This window comes from Sinohyriopsis cumingii, unplaced genomic scaffold (assembly GCF_028554795.1).
Source record: "Sinohyriopsis cumingii isolate HCF-2022 unplaced genomic scaffold, ASM2855479v2 utg000229l, whole genome shotgun sequence".
NCBI lineage: Eukaryota > Metazoa > Mollusca > Bivalvia > Unionida > Unionidae > Sinohyriopsis > Sinohyriopsis cumingii.
In genome coordinates, this window is record NW_028315879.1 from 869,267 (window position 1) to 896,766 (window position 27,500).

The 27,500-nt window shown below is 34.9% G+C and overlaps 1 protein-coding gene across 2 annotated transcripts; it reads right to left on the minus strand.

Moving 5' to 3' along the window:
• Nucleotides 1-418: 418 nt before the first annotated feature.
• Nucleotides 419-26,964, minus strand: LOC149774429 (natural resistance-associated macrophage protein 2-like). Of its 2 annotated transcripts, none has more exons than XM_089945128.1 (15): nucleotides 26,829-26,964; nucleotides 24,901-25,061; nucleotides 23,671-23,793; nucleotides 22,866-23,031; nucleotides 21,866-21,926; nucleotides 20,360-20,498; nucleotides 13,239-13,394; nucleotides 9,207-9,365; nucleotides 8,412-8,459; nucleotides 7,744-7,782; nucleotides 6,583-6,702; nucleotides 5,793-6,016; nucleotides 5,102-5,258; nucleotides 2,514-2,564; nucleotides 419-664 (listed from the first exon to the last, which is right to left on the minus strand). In XM_089945128.1, exons 2-15 carry the CDS (start codon nucleotides 25,027-25,029, stop codon nucleotides 533-535), a joined length of 1,704 nt encoding a protein of 567 aa, XP_089801254.1. In that variant the 5' UTR covers nucleotides 25,030-25,061; nucleotides 26,829-26,964; the 3' UTR covers nucleotides 419-532. The 2 variants fall into 2 exon arrangements, with proteins under 2 accessions (XP_089801254.1, XP_089801255.1); XM_089945129.1 differs by lacking the exon at nucleotides 26,829-26,964 and adding an exon at nucleotides 26,661-26,778.
• Between the last annotated feature and the right edge of the window lie 536 nt (nucleotides 26,965-27,500).

Sequence of the window (27,500 nt, forward strand, 5' to 3'; positions counted from 1 at the left end):
TCTATAATTTAGTGTACACATTACAATAGATGAATCTTCCCCAGTCTATAATTTAGTGTACACACTACAGTAATAAAAGTCTTCCCCAGTCTATAATTTAGTGTACAGATCACAATAAACAAATCTTCCCCAGTCTATAATTTAGTGTACACATTACAATAGATGAATCTTCCCCAGTCTATAATTTAATGTACACATTACAGTAGATAAATATTCCCCGGTCTATAAATTAGTGTACACATCACAATAAACAAATCTTCCCCAGTCTATAATTTAGTGTACACATCACAATAAACAAATCTTCCCCAGTCTATAATTTAGTTTACACACTACAGTAATAAAAGTCTTCCCCAGTCTATAATTTAGTGTACACATTGCAATAGATAAATCTTCCCCAGTCTATAATTTAATGTACACATTACAGTAGATAAATCTTCCCCAGTCTATAATTTAGTGTACACATCACAATAAACAAATCTTCCCCAGTCTATAATTTAGTGTACACACTACAGTAATAAAAGTCTTCCCCAGTCTATAATTTAGTGTACACACTACAGTAATAAAAGTCTTCCCCAGTGTACACATTCTCATGATCTGTAGGAGCCTCGATTTCAATTTCATGGGACGCGGGAACGTCCAGCTTATATGAAAAGATCCTGGGACACTGAAAAACACAAATGCAACAATAGTGGTCTGCAGGTACAAGATTAAATCTTCACCAAAGATTCACAAAATTGAGCACACACACACACACACACACACATTAATTTTATATGGTCTCGGATTTTTTGCAGAGTTACGGAATGAATATAACTTATAATCGAAAGTTTATTCATTGTAGACGACATTAAAAGCAATGCATATTATATAATACATTATTATATTCTGTAAATATGGGTGCTGTAATATAAAACGTGGAAAAAGTGGCAAGTGATTTTGTAAAAGTATATAGCCATTAATTTAGAGAGAGAGAGAGATAGAGAGAGAGATTTCAGTCAATGTTCATTGAAAAAACCCAAGATGATCATTTGTGCTCACAGTGCTTGACTTAAGCTTGGATAAGTGCATACAGTTAAATATAATTACTTAGATAACACTGTTTATTTAATACGCCCTTTGATATGTATCCCATTCATTTATTGATTTCCATCACTGAGCTAGCACATGATTTTATAAATAGATATATAAATAACTATATACACTAAAGACGGTAGGTGTTTCTTTTATGCTTTGGAATTTGTGTTAAATAACTGATTATGCAGATAGAGCCTGATGTCCGGTAAAAATTGAGGATTTAAAAAAATGAAAATAAAATTTATTTATCAGTAATTATGTGTGAACTATTGAAAGAGTGAAACAGCAGTATGTGGAGAGGCTATATCAACTTTGTTTTAATATCCTAATTATAGGGTATATCCACGATGACACTGTTAATCATGTTTCAACATGATGAGCCTAATGACTACAAAAATGGAGGCGCCCCGAGTGGCCGAGTGATCTAAAGCTCTCACCGTTCCGGATCACTGCCATCTCACCACTGTCTGCGTGGCTTTGAATCTCAGACTCGGCTAACGTGGGTACGTGAGAAAGCTTGCCAGTAGCTTCTCTTGGGTCGGTGGTTCTTCCAGCGGTTTTTCCAGGGTTCTTTCTCCACCAGTTATACTGGCCGCCATGTATAGTCTATCTTGTGCTGAAAAATGGCGTTAAACCCTACAACAACAACAACAACTACAAAAATGGAAGTTACAGTTACGTTCGAATAAAAGGTTTTACACAATCGGCATATTTGTAGAAATGCTTCAGTATCTTTGACATAGACAAAAATAGCAGAACACAAATGCATTCCATCAGCATTTTGCTTGTACCTTAAATCAATCAACGATGAATATAATCCAGATGTTGACAAAAAGAAGTGACATATATTCTCGGATATGATGGGATAGATTTCGAAAATAATGCGTGGATAATCAGGACTAAACCAAAATGTAATTACAAACTATGCATTGGCCATCAGCTACTGGATATAGTTAACATGCATTTGACTGGCGAACCTAAAGTCAGTTTTCATATTACATATTTTAGAGTTGTAAAACCACGCACATTCTGCTATTTTTGAAAGGCGTATGAGTCGAAAAGATGATCTAAGTCTAGAAGGACCAATCCGCACGGACAAGAGGTTGGTAGTGTGATATGCAGTGACCCTTAGTAAAAGTTAGATTCGCTCAATATAAACCAAGGGCACATCTCTGTTCAAGATAGGTGTAAGCACAGCCTAAGAATCAAATGACTCTTGTGAAATGCATTTTGTTGCGGTATAACAGTTACATAGATTTATTGACAAACAGATAGGCCGATGAAGAGATTTATATTTATTCCCAAGTAGGGATGGTGCCTGATAGTATACTCATATATAAAATTGCAAGGCAATGAAACTACCTGCCAGCTAGAGCTTAGTTAAGTTTGATATCGACCAACGAATATGTGAAGACATAGTACAAACTATCAGTACTTACTGGTATCTTTGATAGGGCATCTAGTCCCATCATTATTAAACAAAACCAGACCTGCAAGAAAGAATCATTTCTTAATGAACAGGACTTGGTAGTTTATATGCACTTAATAATTACAAACCACGGGAAAAGTCTGACACAAAGAGCAGAATAGTACTGTAGGAAATATTTGATACTCAGCGTGCAAGTTGTGGAACGAAGATGAAACTCTTTTTCTCAAAATCTTATATATCTCTAATCGTGTTTTCTAGCGTAGAACACCAATGGAGAAGATCTATATCTTTCGCCACATGACTGTTTTCTAACATCACATGACGTTAAAATAGCGTTTTGATTGGATGGCGTACCGACGTTCATGACATTGAAATCGTCTGCTTGTATTTTACCGCTTCTCTGTCTGTAGCTATCATATCTATCTGCATTTAAGATTATACGCGTTTTCCTAATTTAAAAACACATTGAATGCATATTTTGTCCTTTATGTGCTATAATTATACTGACTAGGCAGCATTTTCCTTATAATTTACGCAATTTTAGCTAAGAATGCGAAGAAAAAAATTCCTTTACTATGTATCGGTGTTAGATTGGAAACTTCCATGCTCGGGATCAGATGGCTCTGATTTAATACAAAATTCTGACAATGGATGGGCAAAGACTCGTTTCTGACGTAAAATTAAAATCTTTACTTTCTGTTTCTTTGTTTGCATTTTAAAATAATTAAAAGCGCAAAAATGACAGACTCCACGTGAGGGTACGATGCTATTTTCTCTTCAGATACCGAATGCAGTTTTGTTGCAAGTTTCAAATCTGACCAATCCCCGAGTTCATCCATCTTCCTCCATCTGTTAGATAAATGTTATTTTTGTGCCGTTCTGAGGTTAGCCATTTTGAGAGTCTTCAGGCATTAATTTGCATAAGGTCAAGGCGCAATAACCTAATTATTTTCATTCTCGTACCCATGACGACAAAAGAGATACCGAGATAAATTTATTGGTATTGTTGTAAGCGACTCACCTGGTTAAGTGTTGCGAAAACCTTCTATATCATATCTAGTAGCACATTCATTATTTCCAATCAGAGTTTAAGGAACATTTAAATTTGCTCTGAATTCACTAATTTGTCCTGTAGTTTAGGTTGTCTACACAAAACAAATGTAAAGACTCAAATAAGAATTGAAGTTTGTGTGAAAATAAATACCTCCCTCTTCTGACGCCTTTTCCACCATCTGAGACACATAAGGGAACTCAACGATGCAGGCAATATCATTTTTATTTTAAAGTCCACAAACACGTATATCCACAATCAAGAATAAATTTATAATAGTAGTAGTAATACTACTACTACTACTACTACTAATAATAATAATAATGTTATTATTATTATTATCATTATTATCATTATTATTATTATTATTATTATTATCATTATTATTATTATTATTATCATTATTATCATTATTATTATTATTATTATCATTATTATCATTATTATTATTATTATTATATCGTTTGAAAGCATACACTACCACGTCTAATCTCCATGAACACAAAAAAGAAGGATTGTTCTAATTGCTAGATGCACTAATACATGTCGATATGCATGATGTTATGTATAATTGATTTAACTGATTGTTAGTTTTAACTTTTTTATATTTCATTACATGTTATTGTAGTGTAATATTGTTTGCTGGACTTGACCTTGTCCACAGTTTAGTTCAGTTCTGTTTGAATTTATTGACGTTTTATACTTTTGTATTTCATTTATGTAAACAACTAATAATAGCTTCATTATTTTCTATGAGTATGAGCTCATTGACCAAATGATTATTCAAGTAAACAAGAAGGCGTAAATATGTTGACCAGGGTCAGGGTTTTGGAGATTCCCACTTGAATTGTTATAGGTTATTGTACTCTAAGTAAACAAGGCCCATTAAACCATTCTAGAAGGTTATTTTTCATTAGGTAATGGTTATTTTTAGAAAATGCTAATGTGACCTGAGGTCAAGCAAAGAACTATATTATCTTGTGATTGTGAAGATTTTACGAGTCGTGCTTTAACATTTAGCACTTTAGGTTGTATTATGTTGTGTCCAGTTTGGGCTGAGTTTTATTTTCTTCAAATTATTGAATTCAAGTGGTTATTTTCTCTGGAAATACGAAAGTGCTATGACATAGTTCTTGGATGGGACATTCATTGATATACTGAATTCAAACCTGGAATAATATTTCTGTGGTTCAACAGGGAACTGTTGACACATTAGCACTTCACTGACCATAACAGACACGTCATCGCCTTTAATATTGGATCTCTTTGGGACTTGAACCGAGTTTTATTCAGGACTTTTTATTAATAGGACTTGTGTTTTTCATTCTCGGATCATATTTTGATTTGATTCGCAATACTGTGGGTTCTTCTTTCTCATTTTCACTTTGTATTCTTGGAACGTGAATTATTTGATGAATTTTGCAAAGCTTGCTGTCTTCACTTTTTCTGTTATTTATTTTAAGAGCATAGACTCGTAACAGTGAAATACAAAAATTTCAATCAAATCTGCAACTATGAAATGAGAACCAATTTCTTATATAACTTACCAAGTATGTGACGTATGCCATATAAATTACAATTAGAATGGCAACGAATAAATATATGGCCCAGTGACTTGGCAATTCTCCTATGTAGACAACGACAAAATATATGTTTATCCCCAAAACAACCATGGTTAGAGTTCCTGCTATGACCTTCATGAATCTAAAAGAAACAGCAAAATATTTTCATTAAAAAATGCTGCGTTTCAGTAATCTGTTCAGAAAAATGTAAGTTTGAACTCACTGACGGAAATTAAAAACCTGTCTCATGCTAAATAGCTTTAGGATGATGATGATGATGATGATGATGATGATTATTACGTGTCGATTAATTAATTTTATTGGGTTAGTAAGATTCCTATCAGGCATGGGGCAAGCCAAACTTAAGTAATGCAAAACATCATTTAAGAAATAGGCAATGGTATAAATGAAGGGTCAACTGCAAAGTATATTATTTTCAATGTGGATGTGAACTGACGTCTGAAAAAGCACCTGATTTTTAGCCACATTCCAGACCGTATTTATTAGCTGACTAAACATCACACCTGTACAGGAAAAAACAACACACCTGTACAGGTCAATCAGATAGTTTGGAATTCGTGTCTTTAATGTCACAACTTCGTATGCAAATTATTGAAAACTTATGCCAATTATAAAAGTGATTTTGTTTACTCCATTTTTTGTGTGCAAAACTTACCTTCCATTCACAAATTCACCCATGACAGGTCTGGAACTTGTGAAGGAAACCAGGGGCAGAAGGGCAAAGGGAAGCTGTAAACTCATCAAGACGTTTAAAAGGTCATTCATGTAAGTTAGATCATTTATTCCGGAAAATATGGATACCAGGATTGTCGGTAGTATGGCCACTGTTCTAGTCAATAATACTCTCTGCCAACGCTTCCACTTAAGTTGTAAAAATCCCTGAAATGTAGAAAATAACCATGCCAATGCAATAACCCGTGAAAAGTAAAAATGGATTCTTATTAGCGACATCGATTATTTTACGAAAATATAAATTAATTAAAATTCTTGAGAAGCAATACCTTCATAGGAGCTTGTACAGACGATAGGCACATTGACGGAGGGTTATATAAGCACCTTGCAAAAACCTCAATTCTAAACAATGTTCGAATACAGAAGCTTCCATTGTAGAGTTGAAACGCTGCCATTGGCATAAATCATAACTAGCCTACCTCGAACGTCAGGAAGAGAACTCAATAATAAACGTATCAACATCCAGATCAAAATCCGGATTTCCAGTATTGGATCTTTTAAAACGTTTCGTTATCCAGAACTCTGGCATGCACGTGAAACTGGAAAAGAAATGAGTGCTGCAACAAAGGCAGAATGGCTTCAAATTATCTTTCAAAGGGAGAAAGCCGATCTGTCCTGAATGAATTAAAATTTTCTCCATGATTTTTTACAATCGTCGTCATAAAACATATCTAGTTAATAAGAATCAAGTATGTTGGTTTTCAAGTGGATACCTCCATGGCAAACTGTCCAGTATAAGTTCCTGTCATGGTAGAACTCTGACCTGCAGCTAGTATCCCCACTGCCCAAATATACATTGCAGCTATGCCAAATTGACAGCCAAGAAATACACCCTGAAATATACAATATTAATTTTTTTTATTGAGCTTAGAGTTTGTATTAATGCTTATGAGAATATGCCCACGCTGAATTAAACCAATCGTTTAGACAAATCTGATCCTAAGAGATGTAAATGCTATCTGAACTATGTTTTGTTCCTTAAGGCAATCTGGCGATTTCTTTGGCCTAAATATAAATGGAAAATGTTTATTTGACAACTAAAACAGTTCTCTCTTTGTTCACCTATTGAAAGAAAGTGGTTCCAACTTATGTTATATAGCGTTGCATATATATAGTAAATAAGTTTTCCATTCAATTTAGTACGTGATAAATTGAGCTAGTTACACAGTATATCTTTCTGCTTATAAAATGTGCAATTAAAGCAGCTGTTGGGGCAGAAAAGGTACCAAGAGATTCTATTTCGTTTTGTTCGCGTGAGTTCGAGTCTTGGGTTCGGCTAATGTGGGTATGTGATGAAGCTTGCCAGTAGCTTCCCATTGGTAGGTGGTTCTTCTACGGATTTTTTCCCGGTTTCCTCCTCCACCAGTGATATTGGCCGCAATGTATAGCCGATCTTGCGTTGAGTAATGGCCTTATACCCCCAAACAACAATAACAACAACAGTATAGAATGATCTCAGCAAACATAATATACTTGCGTTGAGAAATGGCGTTATACCCCAAAACAACAAAAAAAAAACAACAACATAGAATGATCTCAGTAAACATAATATATTTATTACATTTATTACAATTTTCACAAGACGTTTGCGCATAAATTCCAGTGTAGTAGCCTTTGATTTGATTCGTTGACTTTGTAGACCAATCAAATGTCTACAGCATAGACGTCACTTCAAGACTTAATTTAGTGAAACTGGGACCAGGTCAGCATAAGGACAAGGTCTTCATGAAGATTGGTTTAAATTTGCCTCACATTGTGGGAGAGAAGACAGATGGAGAGATGAATCGATGGACAGGATATACAGATAGAAATGACATTTCACATTATGCTTATAAAATTTTTATGGAAAAATCGTGATGAATACAAAATCTTACCCCTTTGAATAGGTCAACATCCACGTCTAATTCTGTTGTCTGTAAAGGTGCATTAAAACAAACATGAATTAAAGGAAAAGAGAACAAATAACACATGTCTACTGCATAGACACACAAGAACATGCAAAGAATTTAAGAATTTTAGAATGCAACGCAAAATAACAAGTACAGTTTAAAACATATAACCTTTGACTGATGTCACATCTAGTTGTCTTTGATATTTGATGCAAACTGAGTTCACACAAACAAATTTAATGTACTATTTTTGACAACTGACGTTTTTTAAAATTTATTTTAAGTACCGCTCACGTCCATTTTTGCATAAAAGTAAATCTTTTTCAGGGCGCAAAGAAATATAACATTGCAGAGACTTATCACGCGCACTAAAAGAAAGTCGTATGCAAAATGTGGAAAGAATTGAAGAAGCAGATTCTGAGACAGTTGGGCTCAACGTTTTTATATACTTCTATTATTCTAATCCAGGTTGTGTCTACATTTCCAATATTTCGTAATATGGTGCAACTACTAGAAGGTGATAGTACTTTCATTGTCATACATAATGGAATAAGGAGGTACTAAGCATGGCTGACTAACATGTCGCAAAGTTCTAATAATTCATCACTGAAGTACTTATCACATTATGTTAAAATAAAAGTGTTTATACTCACATTAAACACATCAGCATGTGGGTTTTTGTGTCTCAGACAATTGTCAAACTGGAATGGGAAATATATTGTCTGAATCATTCTTAAACAAAATAAATTCAATTATATCTCAAGCGATAAGATCTGTAAAGTATATTTATTAATACAAAGAATACATAACTTTATTATTATTATTATTATTATTATTATTATTATTAATATTATTATTTTTTTTTTTTTTTTACTGCATAGAAAATACGATGTAATGACTGATTAAATGCAGAGAAGAGTGGCAGAAGTATCTCCAACTGGTTGACATCAATAGAGCTGAATCCTTTAAAAGTGGATTGTAAACCCAATTCACTTCCACACAAAGACTGATTTATAAAGCAATAATCTTAACCTGTATTCTGGTACAAATTGGCACCCATAACACAAATTATGCTTTTCGCAGTTGGCCTGTTTTTTTTATATATAGACAATTATGAACGAACTGCATCCTCTCAGGGCAACTGTTTTGTAGAAGAGTAAAAACACCAATGATCTTGTGGACAAAAAGTATATTCATGCAAATGATAAATCACATACAACACCTATATTAAGGGATCGAAATAAATGTTTCTTTTTATTTTTCTTATTGGAATCTTTTCTCATTGTCAGTACTTTGATTTTCAACTGCATGTGATTGCACAGTTAGATGACATCGTGGTGTTCTATCTTACAATTAATATGGCACAAACAAAAGGAATACATTTCATTCACATCATTCTGAGACACGCAACTTATGAATCGTTACATGACCAAGGCATGTGAACTTACGATCTCTTGAGAAGTTTTCCCATATAAACCTTCTGCAAACACAGATACAACAAACACATTGATGAGGAAGGACACAAAGAGCGCTATGATTGCATCGATAAAGAAATACTTGTTGGCCTCTTGGACGGCTTCCTTTTTGGATCTGTCAACATCTCGACTCTGTAAGACAATATTAGAGTTTTGGAAAGAAGAAACGTGAAATTGCAAAACAAAGACATGCTGACAATATATAAGGAAGTAAACATTATTAAATCTTTAAGTCTTTTGTTGTAGTCGAAATATATGAGTTTTAAGAGCAATCTTGAATGAGATCACACTGTCCTTGTGTCTAAGATCTATGGGCAATTCGATCCACGCAACTGGCCCCTGGTACGCAAATAATCGATAACTTTGATTTAACAGTGGAAACAATGAAAATGTGTGTCGGACGATGATCGTACGTTTCTAGATGGGGTGTACACATGGGTGAGGTCAAATAGGTATATCGAACTAGAGCCAATCAACGAAATATAGCATAGTGAGCATTGCGTTTGATTCGGGATCGAACGGGTAGACAGCACAGATTACAGAGCAGGGGAGGTGTGCTCAGTTCTTCGTACTATAAGGATGAACCGAGCGGCCTTGTTTTGAACGTTTTGAAGTTTGTGTAGTAGATACTGGGACTAACCAGATGGCAGCGAATTACAAAGTCTAGTCTTGAAAGCACAAAGGAGAACACAAGAGTTTTAGTGGCATCAACCGAAAGAAAATTGCGAATGGAGCTGATGCATGTCAGCTCCAGATATGCAGCCTTGCATATGTTCGTTACATGTTGGCGTAATGCGAGCGTATTGTCGAGAGTGACACCTAGGTAAAGGACGTGGATGAGAAAGTCTTTGCGTGGTGATCAGGATGGCTTCAGATTTATCATCATTCATGAGAATCTTCTTACATGTCATCCTTGACCTCTCATCGGAAACGCACCTATCTACGCCTTGAATGGTAGCCTCAACTTCATTTGGGCATCTAGATATGTAAATGTGAGTGCCATCATCGTACAATAAGTGAGACACCGGATGTCGATATATGACACTTGAGAGCGGCTGAGTATATATAATAGAGAAAACGGGGTCGATACTAGAGCCTCGTGTAACACCAAAATATAAATCAACTGGGTTGTAATGTCTTCCATTTACAGACACAATATGTGTCCTCAGTTGACCAAGTGGGGCTTGAACAATATTAAGGCCGTATTGTGAATATCCAGTACATGCTGGTGAAGTAACATTTCATTGTCTATTGTGTCAAATGACGCAATCAAGCCAAAGAGGGGGAGGGCTGTACTATTTCCTCCATTAAAACAAAAAGAAGGTTGTTAACTACTCTCGGATGTACAGATTTAGTACTATGGCGAGGGCGATATGCAGACATTCAGCTATAGGTCAATATGCGCAGATATGCAGATGCTAGCCGCATTGTTTATTGATTATAACACAGAATGATTGTACACTTTGGAAGAACCTTTGGCTGTAACTAGTACTGTATATGTTTGCTATAATTGCTAAATATTATCATCTTCAATAGAAGATGCACACAATGACCAACCTGCTTTTAGTTTTGTTCAAAAAAGTCATCTCGTTTCGGGTTTACAGCCTCATGTAATCTGACACTGGCTTGTGCATGCACGTTTTATTTGCGTTAGTTATTGATGTCATATGTCAATGTGGGTATTGACCTACCGTAGTTCTTTCATTATGCTTGTAAGAGTTATTGCCCTTTCTATTGGCTGCTGAAGGCAACATGTCACATTTTCAATAAAGATGGCATTACAACTATTTTTATCGTTTTCAACGTGGGCATCTGAGTGAACTGCGGGGGAGATAGGGTAACATATACATGATGAATCTAGGGACAAGGCTGGAGAGGCGGGAACATATTTACATTACGTTTTGGGTAAATATGGAAAAGGCGGACTTGATATTTACATGATGATTTGAAGATAAATGCAAGAGAGGGTAGGACACATATTTTGCCCACCTTTTATTTCCTTATGTTCAAATACATAATATGATGTTGTACCCCAAAAACAAGAAGAAAACAATTAAATTATTCTGTAATTTTGTAATAAATAATTACCTTTACGTTTCAAGAGACTCAGTTGAATATATTTCAGCTGTAAATATTAATTTTGCTTATATAAAGAAAAGATAACACATCTTTATCTTTATAGACGCGTAAAGATACACATTTTTAAGGACATATAGCGTTGTTTTAAATGTATAATTTTCGTCTATTTTTTGCTGAGAAGTAAGAACAATTCTTTTATTGCGTGTGTGTTGATGACATTCACATTTTCATGTGCATAATTAAGTCAAGCTGGTTTACAGACTTCACTGATATGATAAATTATTTAATATGTCACCAGTTCCATTTTGATTCAGTTTTATTTGCATTTGGTAAACGTTTCTCGTGTAGCATATGACTGTCAAAAATACAAATGTCTGACTTGTAGATGTTGAAGCATTACCATTTTTATTTTGACTATAGATATCAATTAAAATTCACGACAGAAGTCTCCAACTCAACACACGTCTTCCTGGACACAACAACCAGACTGGTAGAAAACAAATTCCAGACAAACATCTACTCCAAACCAACCGACAAACACATGCATCTCCACCCGAGCAGATGTCATCCAAAACACTGCATTAGGAACATTACATATAGCTAGCACTGAGGTTACGCAGAATTCGCTCCGACGATGAAACATTCCTAACAAGGTCTAAAGAGCTATCTTAACATTTAATTTACCGAGGCTACGACAAAGACCTGATTACGGAGGCAACCCAAACGGCTAAACAAACAAACTGCGATGACCTACTAAAACATGGAAAGAAGGAAGAGGCTGATAGAATACCATTTATCCTGACCTATCATCCAGACAACACCAGAGTAGTAAACATCATTGGGAAACACTGGCCCATCGTGGAATCGTCGGACGCACTAAAGTTAATCCTCCCTAACAAACCTGTATTCGCCTACCGGAGACCAAAAAACCTCAAGGACATCCTAGTCAGGGCGAAGCTAATGCCAATCACTAATCAAGACCATCCTAGTCAATCTGGCCCCCATGGCGATAAAAGGTGCAAAACCTGTCAACATATGATAGAGACCAGACAGGTTCTAGCACAGTGACTAGAGAAAAATTAAACATACGTGGTCCAAACAAAAGGTTCAAAACAGAATGTCATTTATCTCATCACATGTAAGATCTGTAGTCTTCATTATGTCGGAGAAACTGAAAAGCTACACAAAAGGATAAACCTTGATATATCTGTACCGAAGCCCGGTCATAGAACACTTCTCTTCCCCTACCCACACTTTCAGTGATATAAGACTTATTGCAATTGCTCACAACCCCAAGTGTAGTCCCCAAACTAGGAAAGAAAAGGAATCTTACTGAGTACGCCGCCATAGAACATTGAAACCAAGCAGTTTAAACCAAGAAGACAAGAAAAAGACAAAGTTGCACAAGTAAAATCATCTTTTACAGCCGACACATTTTCTTTTAAACAATTCTCTAAATTTACTTAATAGCCTATGGCTACTATACCAATGAAATATCCGGGATATAATTTGCGCTTACATAAAATTACATAAAATAATAGATGTCGTTATGGCTCATCAAGTTTTAGGTCAAAACAAAAATTTTCCAGTAGCAGCGACAAGCTGAAATAAACAAATTGAAACATAATACAGTTTAAAGATTGAATTCCCGTAGAAACAGCCACGTAAAATTTCGCAAACATAACCGTTTCTCTGTTTTATTTATTTTTCTTGTCTATGTTTTGTATTTGCATTTGAAAAAGACTCATTAAAGAGTCGAAAGCGCTAGCTAGATACTAGTTTCGCACTGTTCGTTGTCAGTTTATTGCATATATATATATATATATATATATATATATATATATATATATATATATATATATATATATATGTGTGTGTGTGTGTGTGTGTGTGTGTGTGCTGACAGTTTCTTCTGACGGCCCATACCTTGACAAGAGCAGAGTACAAATACAAATTGTGTGGCATGATGATGGCGCCTATAATCCCAACGGCTTGTAATAACTGTCTGGGGCCACATCCGTCGCAATGAGGCACAAAGAGGCCCTTCAAAACCTGTACTTGGTCTGGAGATACGACCACATACTGTGACAATATAAAACATGACAAGAAAAATGTTAAAGTAAAACAAAAGGTACGAATATGCACACATATGTTCGAGTTAATGAAGAGAGCAGACGTGTTTTGTGTGTGCTCTGAGGTACATTAGCTATCGTGGCACGTATCGAAATGATGCGAGCAAAACAAACTGTCTAGTGAGAAGGCAAGTGTTTTTTTTTGGTATTATTATATATTTTTTCTGTAAATTCGTTAACTGTGGTTTTGTTGTGCACGTTTCCAGTTGGGAAACTTTGCACTATTGTATTGTATTGTTAGTTTTGCCATTTGTGTTTAATTTGTTCATATTAACTTTGTTGGACGGTTAGCCAAAGGTAGGTTTGAGAAGTACTCAACTCAACTCAAGGAGATTAGTGCTACTCTACTTCAAGAGACTTACTGTAACACGACCGCCCTAGTATTGAAATTACAATAACTCTATATAAATTGAATCTTTATATAGTGGTGTGGTACCTGTTTTTTCAAGGAATTAGGTTATATGAACTTTAATCAAGAGATTTAGGCTTTGTCTTACTACAATGGAAATCATGGAGGAAAGAAATGTAATGACAAGATCTAAACTGAACCAGTACTTCAGAACTAGTGTAGAAGATAGACGACTACTTGTGCATCATCCACCAGGATGTCAGACTTTGGATTTTGAAGGAGCCGTACAAGCACCAAGACAAGCGGAAATACTGATGGCAATGCATGTCATGGGTGTGGAGATCGGGAAGATAGACGCGCTTCAAAATGGAGGACTGAACAAGTATGTGATTTACACAAAAGATCGAACTCCGTTATTAGAAATGACGGAAATAGAAATAAAAGGGATGAGAGCAGTAGTAAAGGAGACAGAACCCTTTATAAGAAATATCGAGCCAAAGTTAACAGAGATTCATATAGTGGGACTTCCATTCGAAGTGGATACAGATCAACTTGTTCTAAAAGTTGAAAAGAAATTCGGAGCGAAGGTCGTAACCCACAAGATGGCAACAATTTGGGGTTTTGCGCCGATCAAATCCGGAAACAGAATTATTTATGTGCAAAAAGAAGATGCAAAGAAAATACCCCTATTTTTCTATGTCATGGGGTTCAAACTCAGAAGCTGGTATAGAGGAGCAGAGCAAGATCGGAGATGCCACAGATGTTTTCAAACGGGACATGAACCACGTGATTGCCCAGGCGTAGAACAAACAGCGCAAGGCACAACCAACAGGGATACGTACGCAAATAGGGTCATAGCTTCACCACTAAATCGTAACATGCAAGAACCCGATCCGATACTAAAACTCATAAAAGAAGTCAGAACTGAAAAAGAGCAAAATAAGGAAGTAACGGCAAGCTCACTCCCGAATATGGACTTAACAGAAATAAGGGGAGAAGAACAATCGACACTGGAGTGGCAAAAAGTACTTAGCCCAAACAAATCGGGACTTTCAAAAACCCCAAACAACAAAGAGGGACTAACGTTGAGAAATAGGTACGGATGCTTATCAGAGGAAGAGGAACAGGATAACCATACTGGGAATGACTTAATAGGAATTCAACCTCTAACATCTACGCCAATACCAAAGTTGAGAATAAAAAGAAAAGCAGCCACAGGACCGGAATCACCCCAGGAGGGCGAAACAGGAAGAAATGAAGATTATACAATAGAAGAAAGGAAAAATGTGTCAGAGAGGAAGGAAACCATAACTAAAAAGAAAAGGGAGGAAACAATCGAAGAAGGAACAATGGAAACAGAAACAGAAAATGAAACTATATTTGAACAGGAAAATGACAAAGAAACTGGAAATGATGATGATTATGAAACAGGACGTGAATACGAGAGTGAGACGGATGATACGCAAAGAAAAGTAATGGAAGACAATACGACAGAGAACAAGACTGAACAAGCAAGCAAAGGAAATACAAATTCAACAGAAGAAACCCCACCCACCCTTTTGACGGGGGTGGGGGGAGACTCTGAAGCCAGTGCGCCCGTTGAATAAAAATAAAAAAAAAATATTATGAATAAAAATCAAAATAAAATCAAGTGGCAACCATAAATGCGGCAACCTGGAGGTAACCAGAAATGGAAGGAACGAACTTCCAAGTATACTCAATAAATGTAAATGGAATAAATATAGAAAAACTTGCCAAATTCAATAAAAGCCTAAATTTTGATATTCTTTTTTTTACAAGAAACCCATAATGGTTTTAAAAATGATGTGATATCTTTTTGTGAAAGTCACTTAAATGGAATTCTGTTGAAAAATGACTTTGAGGGGAATGATGTGAAAGGGGGTGTGGCAACAATAATTAAAAATAAACCAGGAATCCAATGGGAGAGAATAGAAGAAGGTAAAGATTTTAAAGGGAGACTACTACATGTCAAAATTGGGAAAATACATTTTATTAACCTCTATATGCCGTCCAACAAATATCCAAGACAGGAATTTATTAGAAATCTATCAAAATATCTAGAAAGATATACAATGGAAGACGTAATATTAGGAGGGGACTATAACTGGGTAGGGGATAATATAGATAGGGAGGGGGAACTAACAACCAATGATATAAGATTTAAGATAGAAATGGAAAACTTCATAAATAGGCATACATTTAAAGATGTATACCGACAGTTAAATATACTTAGAAAACAATATACATATGAATATAAAAAAAACAAAGGGAGTAGAATAGATAAATTCTTGTGTACAAACTTTAACGAAGAAACACACAAAGAGGCTGGAATTATTGATTTTAAGATCTCTGATCACAAACTTATATACATGACAGTAAATTTTAAAGCTAAAAATAACTGGGGAAAAGGGGGCTGGAAATTTAACAATAAGTTATTGGAGGATCCCAATTTTATAAACGGAATTAAAAATGAAATAAGAAGGTTTATTGAAAGAGGAAACATGGATATTATTAGAGAATGGGATAAATTTAAATTAAAAATAAAAAGTATAGCTATTGAAACTTCAAATATCAGAAGTAAAAAACTTAAAATGGAGAAAGAGGAAATTGAACGGCAGTTAAAGAGGGAAAACACAGCAGATATGGAAAAAAAACTAAACGATAGACTAAACAAAATAATAGAAGAAAACATCAGGGGTAAAGAAATGAGAGCGGGAAAATTCACACATATATACAGAAAAGCGGAAGGACTGTATAAGCGAGAAGAGATTAGGAGGGGGGGGGGAGAAAAAATTATGGAGACCTTGAAAGTTAATGGGGAAAAAACTACTGATAAAAATAAAATACTCAAATACGTTGAGGAATACTACACCCAAATATATACATCTCAAAAAATTGAAGACTACAAAATTGATGACTATCTAAAAAATACTCAGTGTGAGAGGATATCATCAGCACATAAAGACTTATGTGATGAGTTCATCTCGCAAAAAGAAATAGTGGAAAGTATTCGAAGCCTCACCAAAGGAAAATCCCCAGGTGGAGATGGACTCACCACGGACTTCTATGCGAAATTCTGTGGTGAGTTGTCGCTCATCTTAGAATGGTTGTATAATAATATTTTACTTAGAAATGATGTCATGACAGAGAGTATGAGGGAAGGGATAATAACACTACTGTATAAAGGAAAGGGGGATAGGGAAGATCTTAAAAATTGGAGGCCCATCTCCCTCCTAAATACGGACTATAAAATACTAAGCAAAATTTTAGTGAATAGGATAAAAAATGAAATGGGGAAAATAATAAATATAAATCAAACATGTGGTCCCAAAGGCAGAGATATACAAAATAATATATTAAGTATAAAAACAATTATTGAACATATAAATGATAGTGGACAAAAAGCTGCCATGGTACTTTTTGACCAAGAAAAAGCCTTTGATAGATTAGAACACAACTATATACAAAAAGTTTTAGAGAAATTTGGCTTTGGAAACAGATTTCAAATATGGACCAAAATCCTGTACAAAAAAATAACTTCAAGAGTGCAGGTGAATGGAGCAAAGACGGGTAAATTTGATATTAAAAGATCGGTGAGGCAAGGCTGCCCACTATCTATGCTATTATATGTAATAGCGATTGAAATACTAAGCATGAGCATTAAACTAAATAAAGATATTGAAGGTATTAAAATACCGAATATAAAAGAAGAAGTGAAAATGTTACAACACGCCGACGATTGTACAAACTTTATAAAGGATCATAACTCCTTTAAACACCTGATCCAAGAATTTGACAGATTTAGCAAAGCATCAGGATCACAGATTAATCACGACAAAACGGAAATACTCAAAATAGGAAACTGGAGAGGTAACCACCCAGGTTTACCCCCACGTTTAATCAAGAAAAGGGTCAAAGTTTTGGGAGTCAATTTTGGAGAAAATGAAGAGAAGGAAAACTGCAGACAAATAAGAGAAGCAATCGAACAGAATGTGAAAATCTGGGCACTAACGCCACTATGCCTAATGGAGAGAGTACAAGTAGCGAAAACATACATGTATGCCCATATTAATTATATCTTAAAATCTATAGATATTAGTAACAAAGCATTAAGCACAATAGATAATAATATAATAGACTACATTTGGGATTTTAAACTTCATTATATTAATAAAGAAACACTATATAAAGCTAAAGAAAGGGGAGGGGTAGGACTCCCCAGCCCTATACTACTTAAAGCCGTCAATATTTTAAATAGATTTAAGAGGCTAAGACTAGAACCAAAGAGTCCATGGGAAGGTATTTACATATACCGTTATGGATTCTCCATAAGAAATAGGGACGATATTTACAAAAATAATAAGTTAATAAAACAATTAGAAATTCCAAGAAAATTCAAAAACATTAAAGATTTACTAATAAAATATAGAGATAAAAAAGAACTATGGAATAAAGAGGAAACTTTAACATATAACTGGATAAGGGAGGACGTAACAAAAAATATTAAAAGCACGGCAGAAAAAGAAAATTTATACGTTAACTGGGACAGAGCATGGGGGCACTGGATGAAACTATGCTCCCTTAAAATTCAAAGCCTCTGCTTTAAATACATGCACAATGCATGGTTGACAGGAGAGGCTGCAGTGAGACGGCGCATGGTCAGAGTACCGCCAAAATGTCCACTGTGTAAAAGAGGCACGTTTTCTAAATTCCATGTGATAATACAATGTGAAAAAACAAAAATAAATAGGGACAAGGTAATAGCTGAAATAAACAAAACAGATAAATATAAACAACAAAGCATTTTATATCTTGATGGGAATTTTACTAAAAATACGCTGTATAAAATTACTGACTATATCGTTACAACAATGATGGCCTGTGGCCAAATAATAATCATAGGAAAATAAACTAAAGTGAGAGGCATATGTAATGATAACTACCAAGGGCAGTTACCCAAATGGGACATTACTCCTGCCTACTCTTGATAGATAATAGTAGAATGTATACCTCTCCATTTCTACTTAAGCAAATGTATATTGAATACTAATACCTTTCTTTTATCTTTGAGAATTATAGGACAGAGACCTACACTCATATGGAGCTAGGAAGGAAGGAACAGACATGCGACATGGAAAAGTAGACATACAACACAAAAGAAACCAATCTATACTGACACCTATACTGTCACTCAACTGTATAGGAAATAAAATCTTTGGCAACCCTTTCCGGAAACATAATAAATAAATAAAGGTAGCCAAGTTCGAGAGAGTGAAGTAAAAACAATAAAGTAAATATGGAGCTCTCTCGAACACAGCTGACCTCAGCAGAATATAGATTTGCGAAGAACGACACACACATAGCACACACTAAAACAATAGTAGTTTTTTTTTCCCCTAAAAATATTATTACACCGTTACTTCGCCCAAAATTCAAAATTCTTATTCTAAAAGCTTGGAAATATAAATATGTACAAAATTTAGAAGATCCATGTTATAAGGATCACAGGACAACTGGGGAAGAATTCGATATAGACGGCTGTCCCAACACGAACACAACCATAGCACGAACAAACATATAGCACATTCACACATAGCAAACACGGGACGTAGGCAACCTTTAGCCAAGGTAACAAAGATACTAGGAGAGGGACTCCGAGTCAGGTGATCGAAACCGACTCGGAAGAACAATCCTACAGAATACACTAGGAAATAAATACCCCGTCAAAAATTCATTTAAAATTTTTGATCGAAATTCTGTTTAAATTTAAAAAAAAAAAAAAAAACAAAGCAACATATCTGGGGGACTCAGTGAAACATAAAAACACTTTTATTCTTTGGCTAGGTGGGGGGGGGGGGCATCTGTCTGGTGCCCAAAAAAAAAAAAAAAAAAAAGAATATGCACAATGGACGTCTTATATTTGCACGAAGAAGCGAAGAATAAAGACAATTGGGAGCGTGCTAAAACTCTTTGTTGAAGCTATTTTCCACGGCTAATTAAAATAACTTTCTGTGATTCTTGCATACCATGTCAGTTGTTTTGTATACTGTTGTTTCCATTTTTGTCATAAGATGTGATAAGCATTAAATGAAACGCATTGGTCGAATCAAACATACATGGTCCATGCCAAAATATTTTAACCACATGAGTATGAGTATTTGTCCTTGGATTGAATGTCCATAGTCTTTCCAGCCATTCCACTGTATATGTATCGACTTCCGTGTAAAATGTGTATATTTGACAGCAAAATAACCAGTCCGTTCGACACTTAAGTGAGATATCCACATGGACAATATCCAATCGCAAATAGGTGCTGACGTGCATGTATGTTGCAAGCATGGTCCACAGGCATTTTTCTTTTCAGCACGCGCTGTGCTATTCATCTACTGAAGAACTCTCTCTCTCTCTCTCTCTCCTAATTGTCATACTAGACGCTTATTATCCGTTGAGAATATTACAGTTAATACGTGAAAACAATTATAGAAATTACGTTCTCATGCCAGGTTTTGACTTTCTTTGCACATACTCATCAAAAGAATTCTTACCTCATAGCCAAAGGTAACAACCATTATTATTATCAGAGTTCCAAAGAAAGCTTCTAACTTCCGTAAGCCGTACTTGTCCAACAGAAGGAACGTGAATGTGTCAGCAATTGTAATTATGACACCTGCATATAGTGGAATCCTAGAAAAGAAAGATCCGATAGCACAGCTTGTTTCCCTATCAGTTATTGATTGCAGCGTGGAAATTAAAATACATGTGCAAAACACAGCTGTTCTTCAATGTTATCTTTTTCTTCATCTTCTTCTGTTGTTGCCGCTCCTTCTTCCCCCCTCTCCCATTCAGGAAAAACAGATCTTAAAATATGTAACGACTGTAAACACTGTTGTATACACTAATGTAATCAATGATGAGGCGCCATCAAAAATGAGCAAAACTGAACTACAAACAATAAACGCTTCGGCTTCAAGTACTGAACTTTTAAAATTGGTTTTTCCACATGAATCCTGCAAGTGTTTAGTACTACAATTACAAGAACTACTGCTATTTAATACTATGTCAACCGTATAGTGTGCTCTTTAGACTGTACGACAAAATGAACACATGTTAGGTAAAACTATTGGTTAAATACAGATTAAAATCATTTTAAGTCTAATGCTCAGTACAATTATTTATGTGGCTGAAAAAGATGGAGAAATTGATAAGTATTGGAAACCTAAATTACATGACATTCGAAATTTGAGTACAGCATCTGTTACGAACTAGACTGCAGAGTTGCCTAAGTGGAAAGAAAAATTCACGTCCGAATGCAGAAATGAACAAACTGTGAAATGTTTCTATCTGCACAACAACGTAGATATCCTCTATATATTCCATTATTCTGTGTGATAGTAAGACTGTATAATATGGCGGCTTCCTTGACGAACAATTTTGATAGGGATCAACATCATTAATAAATAATCATGGAGGCTATTCGTTCTCAGTAAGAACAAAGAAATGTATTTAAACCAATGAAAATCGTCCAAAGGATTGTTTTTTAGGGACTGTTAGGCTACAAAATGTTTGGTTTCATTTATGCGATAGATAATTGTTCCTTAAATAAATCATACACCATGTGCACTGCATTGTGTAATCAATTAGTGGTAGAAGATATATTAGTGTTCGTGTTTATGATTAGAGATGATCCATTATTGAGAGGGAAAACAAAAAGAACAAACAACAATCCCTTTAGCAACATAAAAACAAATCAAAACAAAAAAATCCACAAAACAACAAAGGAAAAACACGTTGTTTATATATATGTAGCTTATCTTCGAGAGTTATCTTAAATTCGAATACTTATGTAATACAATTGGTATTTCTAGCTCGTTAGCATGAGTTATATACCTTAATTGTGTCTTAAAATTTAATGTACTAACACCTTATTGTCATGAATTTTGTTATGTTCTCTTTTTATTGTTACGGACGAGTTGTGCCAATTTACTGTCCGATTTTTAGATTTTTAGATTTTTCATTCTAAATTTAATTCAATATCATAACATGGTACTCACTTGCCATCAGAAAGAATGAAAAGTGCTAGAGCGGTACCAATCACCTCCTGCATATCAGAGCCTGGAGGAATAAAAAATATTTGATTAGGGCATACAGAAACACGAACACGTGTATACATTACACACACACACACACACACACACACACACACACACACACACACACACACACATGCTGTGTATGACTCTGCTCAATTATGAAGAGGGTTTCAAAGAGACAAGTACGGAGAAGGCAACCGTTTACTTAAGCAGCATCAGCATAGTCGAAATCCACGGACAAAAATAAGCTGCCTTTTCTTTGCAACCGTGAGTGATTGCGATGGGATTTCCTCGTTTCTCACGAATATGCATAACCCCGCTTAAAGAGTCGTTGCAGATCCGAGAAAAGTATTACTGAGTTAGCTAGTCAGATTTGTTTTGAACAAAGCCACTGGTCACTTTTGTTGATATATAAGAGCTTATTTAATTGGCTTATTGATTACATAATTTTTCTTTGTGTGTACAAATTTAGCGTGAACGAGGATGTCTTATCGCAAGAAGCCATGGATGAAAAGAGAACGTAGCAAACCATTGGTTTGGGACGATGCATAAACGGTAACAAATACGTAAGTTTGTTTTATTTTGCTTGATAACATGCTTTTCAAACGTTCTTTGCAAATATTGCAAAATAGAAAAAAGCAAGAATGTTTTTCTTTCTTCTCTTCAAAATCTTCCAATTTAGGTAACTGCGCACAAGTACGCTGAAAATATTGAATGGTTGAAGTTGACCATTTGATTGTTTATATTTATTTTACCGGTTCATAATACTTCAGACTGGCCCATTTCTGTCACATTTTGTGAAACAACATCTAATGGCGATTTTCATTTGCGGTTTTAGTTTACAACATCAAATGCGCGTATGAGATCAAATTATATGAATACTACATCCGGAAAATGATTATCAAATCAGAAAGCAGCTCAATGAATTCTGAGAGGAAAAAGGACGGAAAACCAATCTAACCTATGATAGCTATCTCCACCATTATCCAAAGAATTAGACGAGGTACTCGGGGATAGAGCTTGTGAGAAGCTTCTGCTAAATGCATCCCTGTTACGACCCCCAATCTGGCAGACAATCTTTGCATGAGCAGTCCAAGGAATGTGGCTAACATCAGCACCCATAGCAACTGAAATGGAAGAATGCGAATCCGACCTTATTTCATATCTCTCTACATTTTTAGAAAATATATCTTAAAAGGAAGTACAAAATGTTTTTTCTCCTAATCATCAACCTTATTGTCCAGAGTGAATGCAACGTTTTAACGTCGTAGTAAAATAGTATCAGCTATAGAACTATACAAATGGCTACACAATGTGCAATTGAAATGCATAATCTTGCAGAGTATAACTTTGACTCTTCAGCAGAAAATGCTTTTCATAGGATAGAAATTTCACTGAATCTTTAATATGTTCGGCTACAAGTAATTTCTTAATTAAACTGAAGCAAGCTTTTGTTTCCAAGCTTGGTTAAGCATTATTAAAATGATTTCAAATTTGCAAATCTAAGCAATTGTGGAGGATATTCTGCATCAAATTGACATATTTATTTCACTGTCAAAGAAATTCAGTGATATTGTAATACAGATCCACGATATGTTCATGAGTACCTCTATCAAAAATGAAGAAGAATTAATTCCCTGACTATTACACATAGAAGAAACGAAAGCTGAAAATATGTACTCCTTTTATACTAAGTTAAAAATAGAATTTCAGGCACAGTTATTATGTAAAAATTTTCAATATATATATTTATGACTACGGCTGACCTTGAAATCTGCCACAGCTCCGGACTGAAGGTCAGCCTCAATATTACCAGGGTCAAGGTAAGCAATGCTCATCAGAAACCCGGGTCCCGTGAAGGCCCACAGTTTTCGAAAGCTGAACCTATACTAAAAGTAAATAAAAACTGTTTTCTTAAATCATAAGAATTTATTCTTCAGACGCAATCTTGTCTTTGCTTTGTTGGTAACTATGTAATAGAGTCAAAATAAATACAAAATTCTAAAAGCATTTATTTATCCAAAGTAAAGCACATTAATATAAATACAAATATGTTACATTTTTGCCTCCATAACTTGATCGTTTATTTTCCCATCCTCTGTCAATAACGACGTTCCTCATTGTCGTTAGATCTTGTATACACAAATATGCCTGAAAACCTTCATGGTATTTGTTGCTAAGGATGCAGCGTGCTTCAGATGAGAGGCCAAGAAGAGATTTTTTCCTATCAATGTGTATTATACTGCTTAGTGGTGAATGTAGAATACGAATAAAATTGACATGGTATGAATATATTGAATTTTGCGCTGTTATAATTGACATGCATACGAATGAAATTGACATGGTATGAATATATTGAATTTTGCGCTGTTATAATTGACATGCATACGAATGAAATTGACATGGTATGAATAGATTGTCTGTTGGGCTGTTATAAATTGACATGCATACGAATGAAATTGACATGGTATGAATACGAACGAAATTAAGATGATGCAAATAGTTTGACTATTGGGCTGTTATCAACTGACATGAAATTGGCATGAATACTAATGAAATTGACATGGTGTGAATAGATTGTCTGATGGGATCTTTCATCTCATATGAAAAACCGATTCTGTAATTTGTGTTTATGTTGATAAATAAGTAAATGAATAAAATACACTCTTAAAAATAAAGAAGATGAAACGACTGAGCAAGACGAAGAAGAAAAAATCCATAAATATGCCAAGAATACAATTCATCTATTTAATCATTTATCAAACCAAAACTCTCTAAACCGAATAAGCAATCATTTCAATTCGTTACTAGTCAGCTCCCCATAATATTCCTTAGGCAAGTAATTTTTAAAAACAAAAATTACAATTCTTTTTAAATTTTATATGGAAAATACAAAAGCCTGTAATAAACATTATTCATTTCCGATCTGTTATTGTTATCATTGTCCTGGAAACGGATGTCATACGAGAAGCAAAATACCCCTATCAATACATTACATCATCAGCTGATGGTATCTGAACTCTCTGATCGAAGTAAGTGGAAGCTTCTGTGTTATTCGTGGTAGCATGACCGTTTCTCTCGGGTGCTTTCACTTTAGACTCAAATTTGTAAGCGTCACTTTTCATTTTGTTCCACCACTTTGTGAACCCCGCTGCTTCTGTAAATATATCAATCACAAATACAGTCATCATATCGAAGGTCTTTATGTATGTACCTGTCTTAAAATACGATGCATACAATAAACTGAAAGAATTATGACAAATTATATATCAAATTTAAACTTTCGAAGCGCTTCTTTCAAATTATATAGCAAACAATTTCGTAAACTAAGTATACCCCTATAAATGGGATTCAAACAAAGGGATATCGCACCGATACTTTTCAAACGAAGATTTGTGCGGCCAAAGATAAATCATGCATTGTCTTCAGATCAAATCAAAAAGGAGCACAACATTTCGGTATAGTCTCAATTGTCTTCTTGCTAATTGTTCAGATAATATTTCAGGGAGAAGGTCCCTTATTAGCATAACATATTTCATTGTTATTATGTTACAACATGTTTTAAAGTGTTTTGTTTTGTTTTGCCTTCATGTTGTGTCAGAGCAGTCTGTTACAAAAGCGATAATATGCTAAAGTTTTGTGTAGATCGGCGTAGCCAGGATATTGCTTCGGATGTATGAAATTTTACGTTACGGTATTCAAATTCAAATTGGAAAAATGTAACAGAAACAAACGGGGCCAAAAAGACAAAACGAAAGCATATTAAAATTGAAAGAAACGTATTTAGTTAATAAAATCAATACATAAATATATGTGAACGGTTCCAATTGAATTTGTTTAAAATATTCTTGCAATAATTATTACCAAACGTCATAATCGTCATCATCAAACTATAAAAAAGAAATACTTATTAGGTGTACATTTTCAAAAGCTAACAAACTAAATTTAGTTATACCATGTCCTCTTTGAGAATTTCAGGAAATGGATTTCTGAAGCAAACAAAAGACACTTATATAAACTATTGGCTTTGAAGCGAAACTGCTATGGATAACGTATGAAAAATATCGATTTAAACAGGCGGATTACTGGCATTATAAGATATTTCATTTATCCTTACTGGTTCACATAATTATTCATTATATATATATATATATATATATATATATATATATATATATATATAGAGAGAGAGAGAGAGAGAGAGAGAGAGAGAGAGAGAGAGGGGGAGAGACATACAGACAGACAGATACAGAGAGACAGATAGAGACAGAGAAGGCAGATAATTGACTAATAAAACATTTATATATAATTAACTTGCTATAATTGTAAATATAAATTAAGGGATAAATAAGAGGTGTTGAGATAGTTGTGTACATCTGAATCATTTCAAACTTTACGTCACTGGTCATATCCGGCTAGAATGCACAGTTTTAATATCGAGGCTTGATGTACTTAATAATGTCGTTTCAAGCCATTGTGTTGTGTTGCCCAGACGTGCTCCAAGCCTATGCGCGATGTCATAGGACTCCAATAGGAAATCGTATAAATGGAATATGTTGCATCAATTGTAATAGCACATAGAACTGTTACCAGAGGAACAGAGCAAAATGACAAATGTTATGTTAAAGTTTTCTCCATTTTTCACCGTTGATCCTGTTTCATAAAAAGATACGGATAATTTGTTACATGCTTCTCAACCATTTATTGCCTTTCCTCACAAAACACCTGCCAGCGGCATCTAATTAAATTTCCTTACATGTTTTTAAAACAGTAAGAAATATTTCGAACGCTATGTCGGTTCTCACGGAAATTTGCTTCCAGAAATATAAAGACAAGATTGATACAATGGACATGACATCTTATGTACATAATGTTACGCAGGAACAACCTCTTTCGTTTTGACAACCATTGCAATGATTCCTACCTTCCACCTGTGGTATCGCAGACGCGATGAATGACGAGAGAGAAGTGTGAACTGACTCAAATCTGTAGATAAAAGACACACACGATTGGCTTAATAAATAGATAAACAATCTCTATCATCCAAACGCATGTCATGCGCATTAATAAAATGCCCCAAAGTGCGCACTACGAACAGTTTACTCCCTCGTTTCAGTTACCCGTTTCTTGGTGTCAGATAGAGGTCAATGTAAGAACGTTATCAGTACATACTGAATTATAATCAGATTATTTAAGGTGACACACACACACACACACACACACACACACACAATTGTATCACTGTTGACAGATTAAATATAAACCCGATAGATATTTCCATATAAACAAGTAAATTGCACCTTAACTATCGGATACATAAGGAGCAAGGAAGTAATAATTGCTTCCACATGTAACATTTTGGCTTAGAACAGTGAGACTGTGGGCTGAAACTTATTATATTTGATATATCTTCCAAGTATAAATATTTATGATGGAGCCGAATGCATTATTCTTGGCTCCTACAGACGAATGCTTAATAACATTAAGTTTTAAATACGAATTAGCAATATTGGCATACTGGAAAGAGAATTCTGATTTGTATTCTATGGAAATTCGAACCAGGGTCCTCTGGTTATGCCCGCCATTGCCTTGCCTG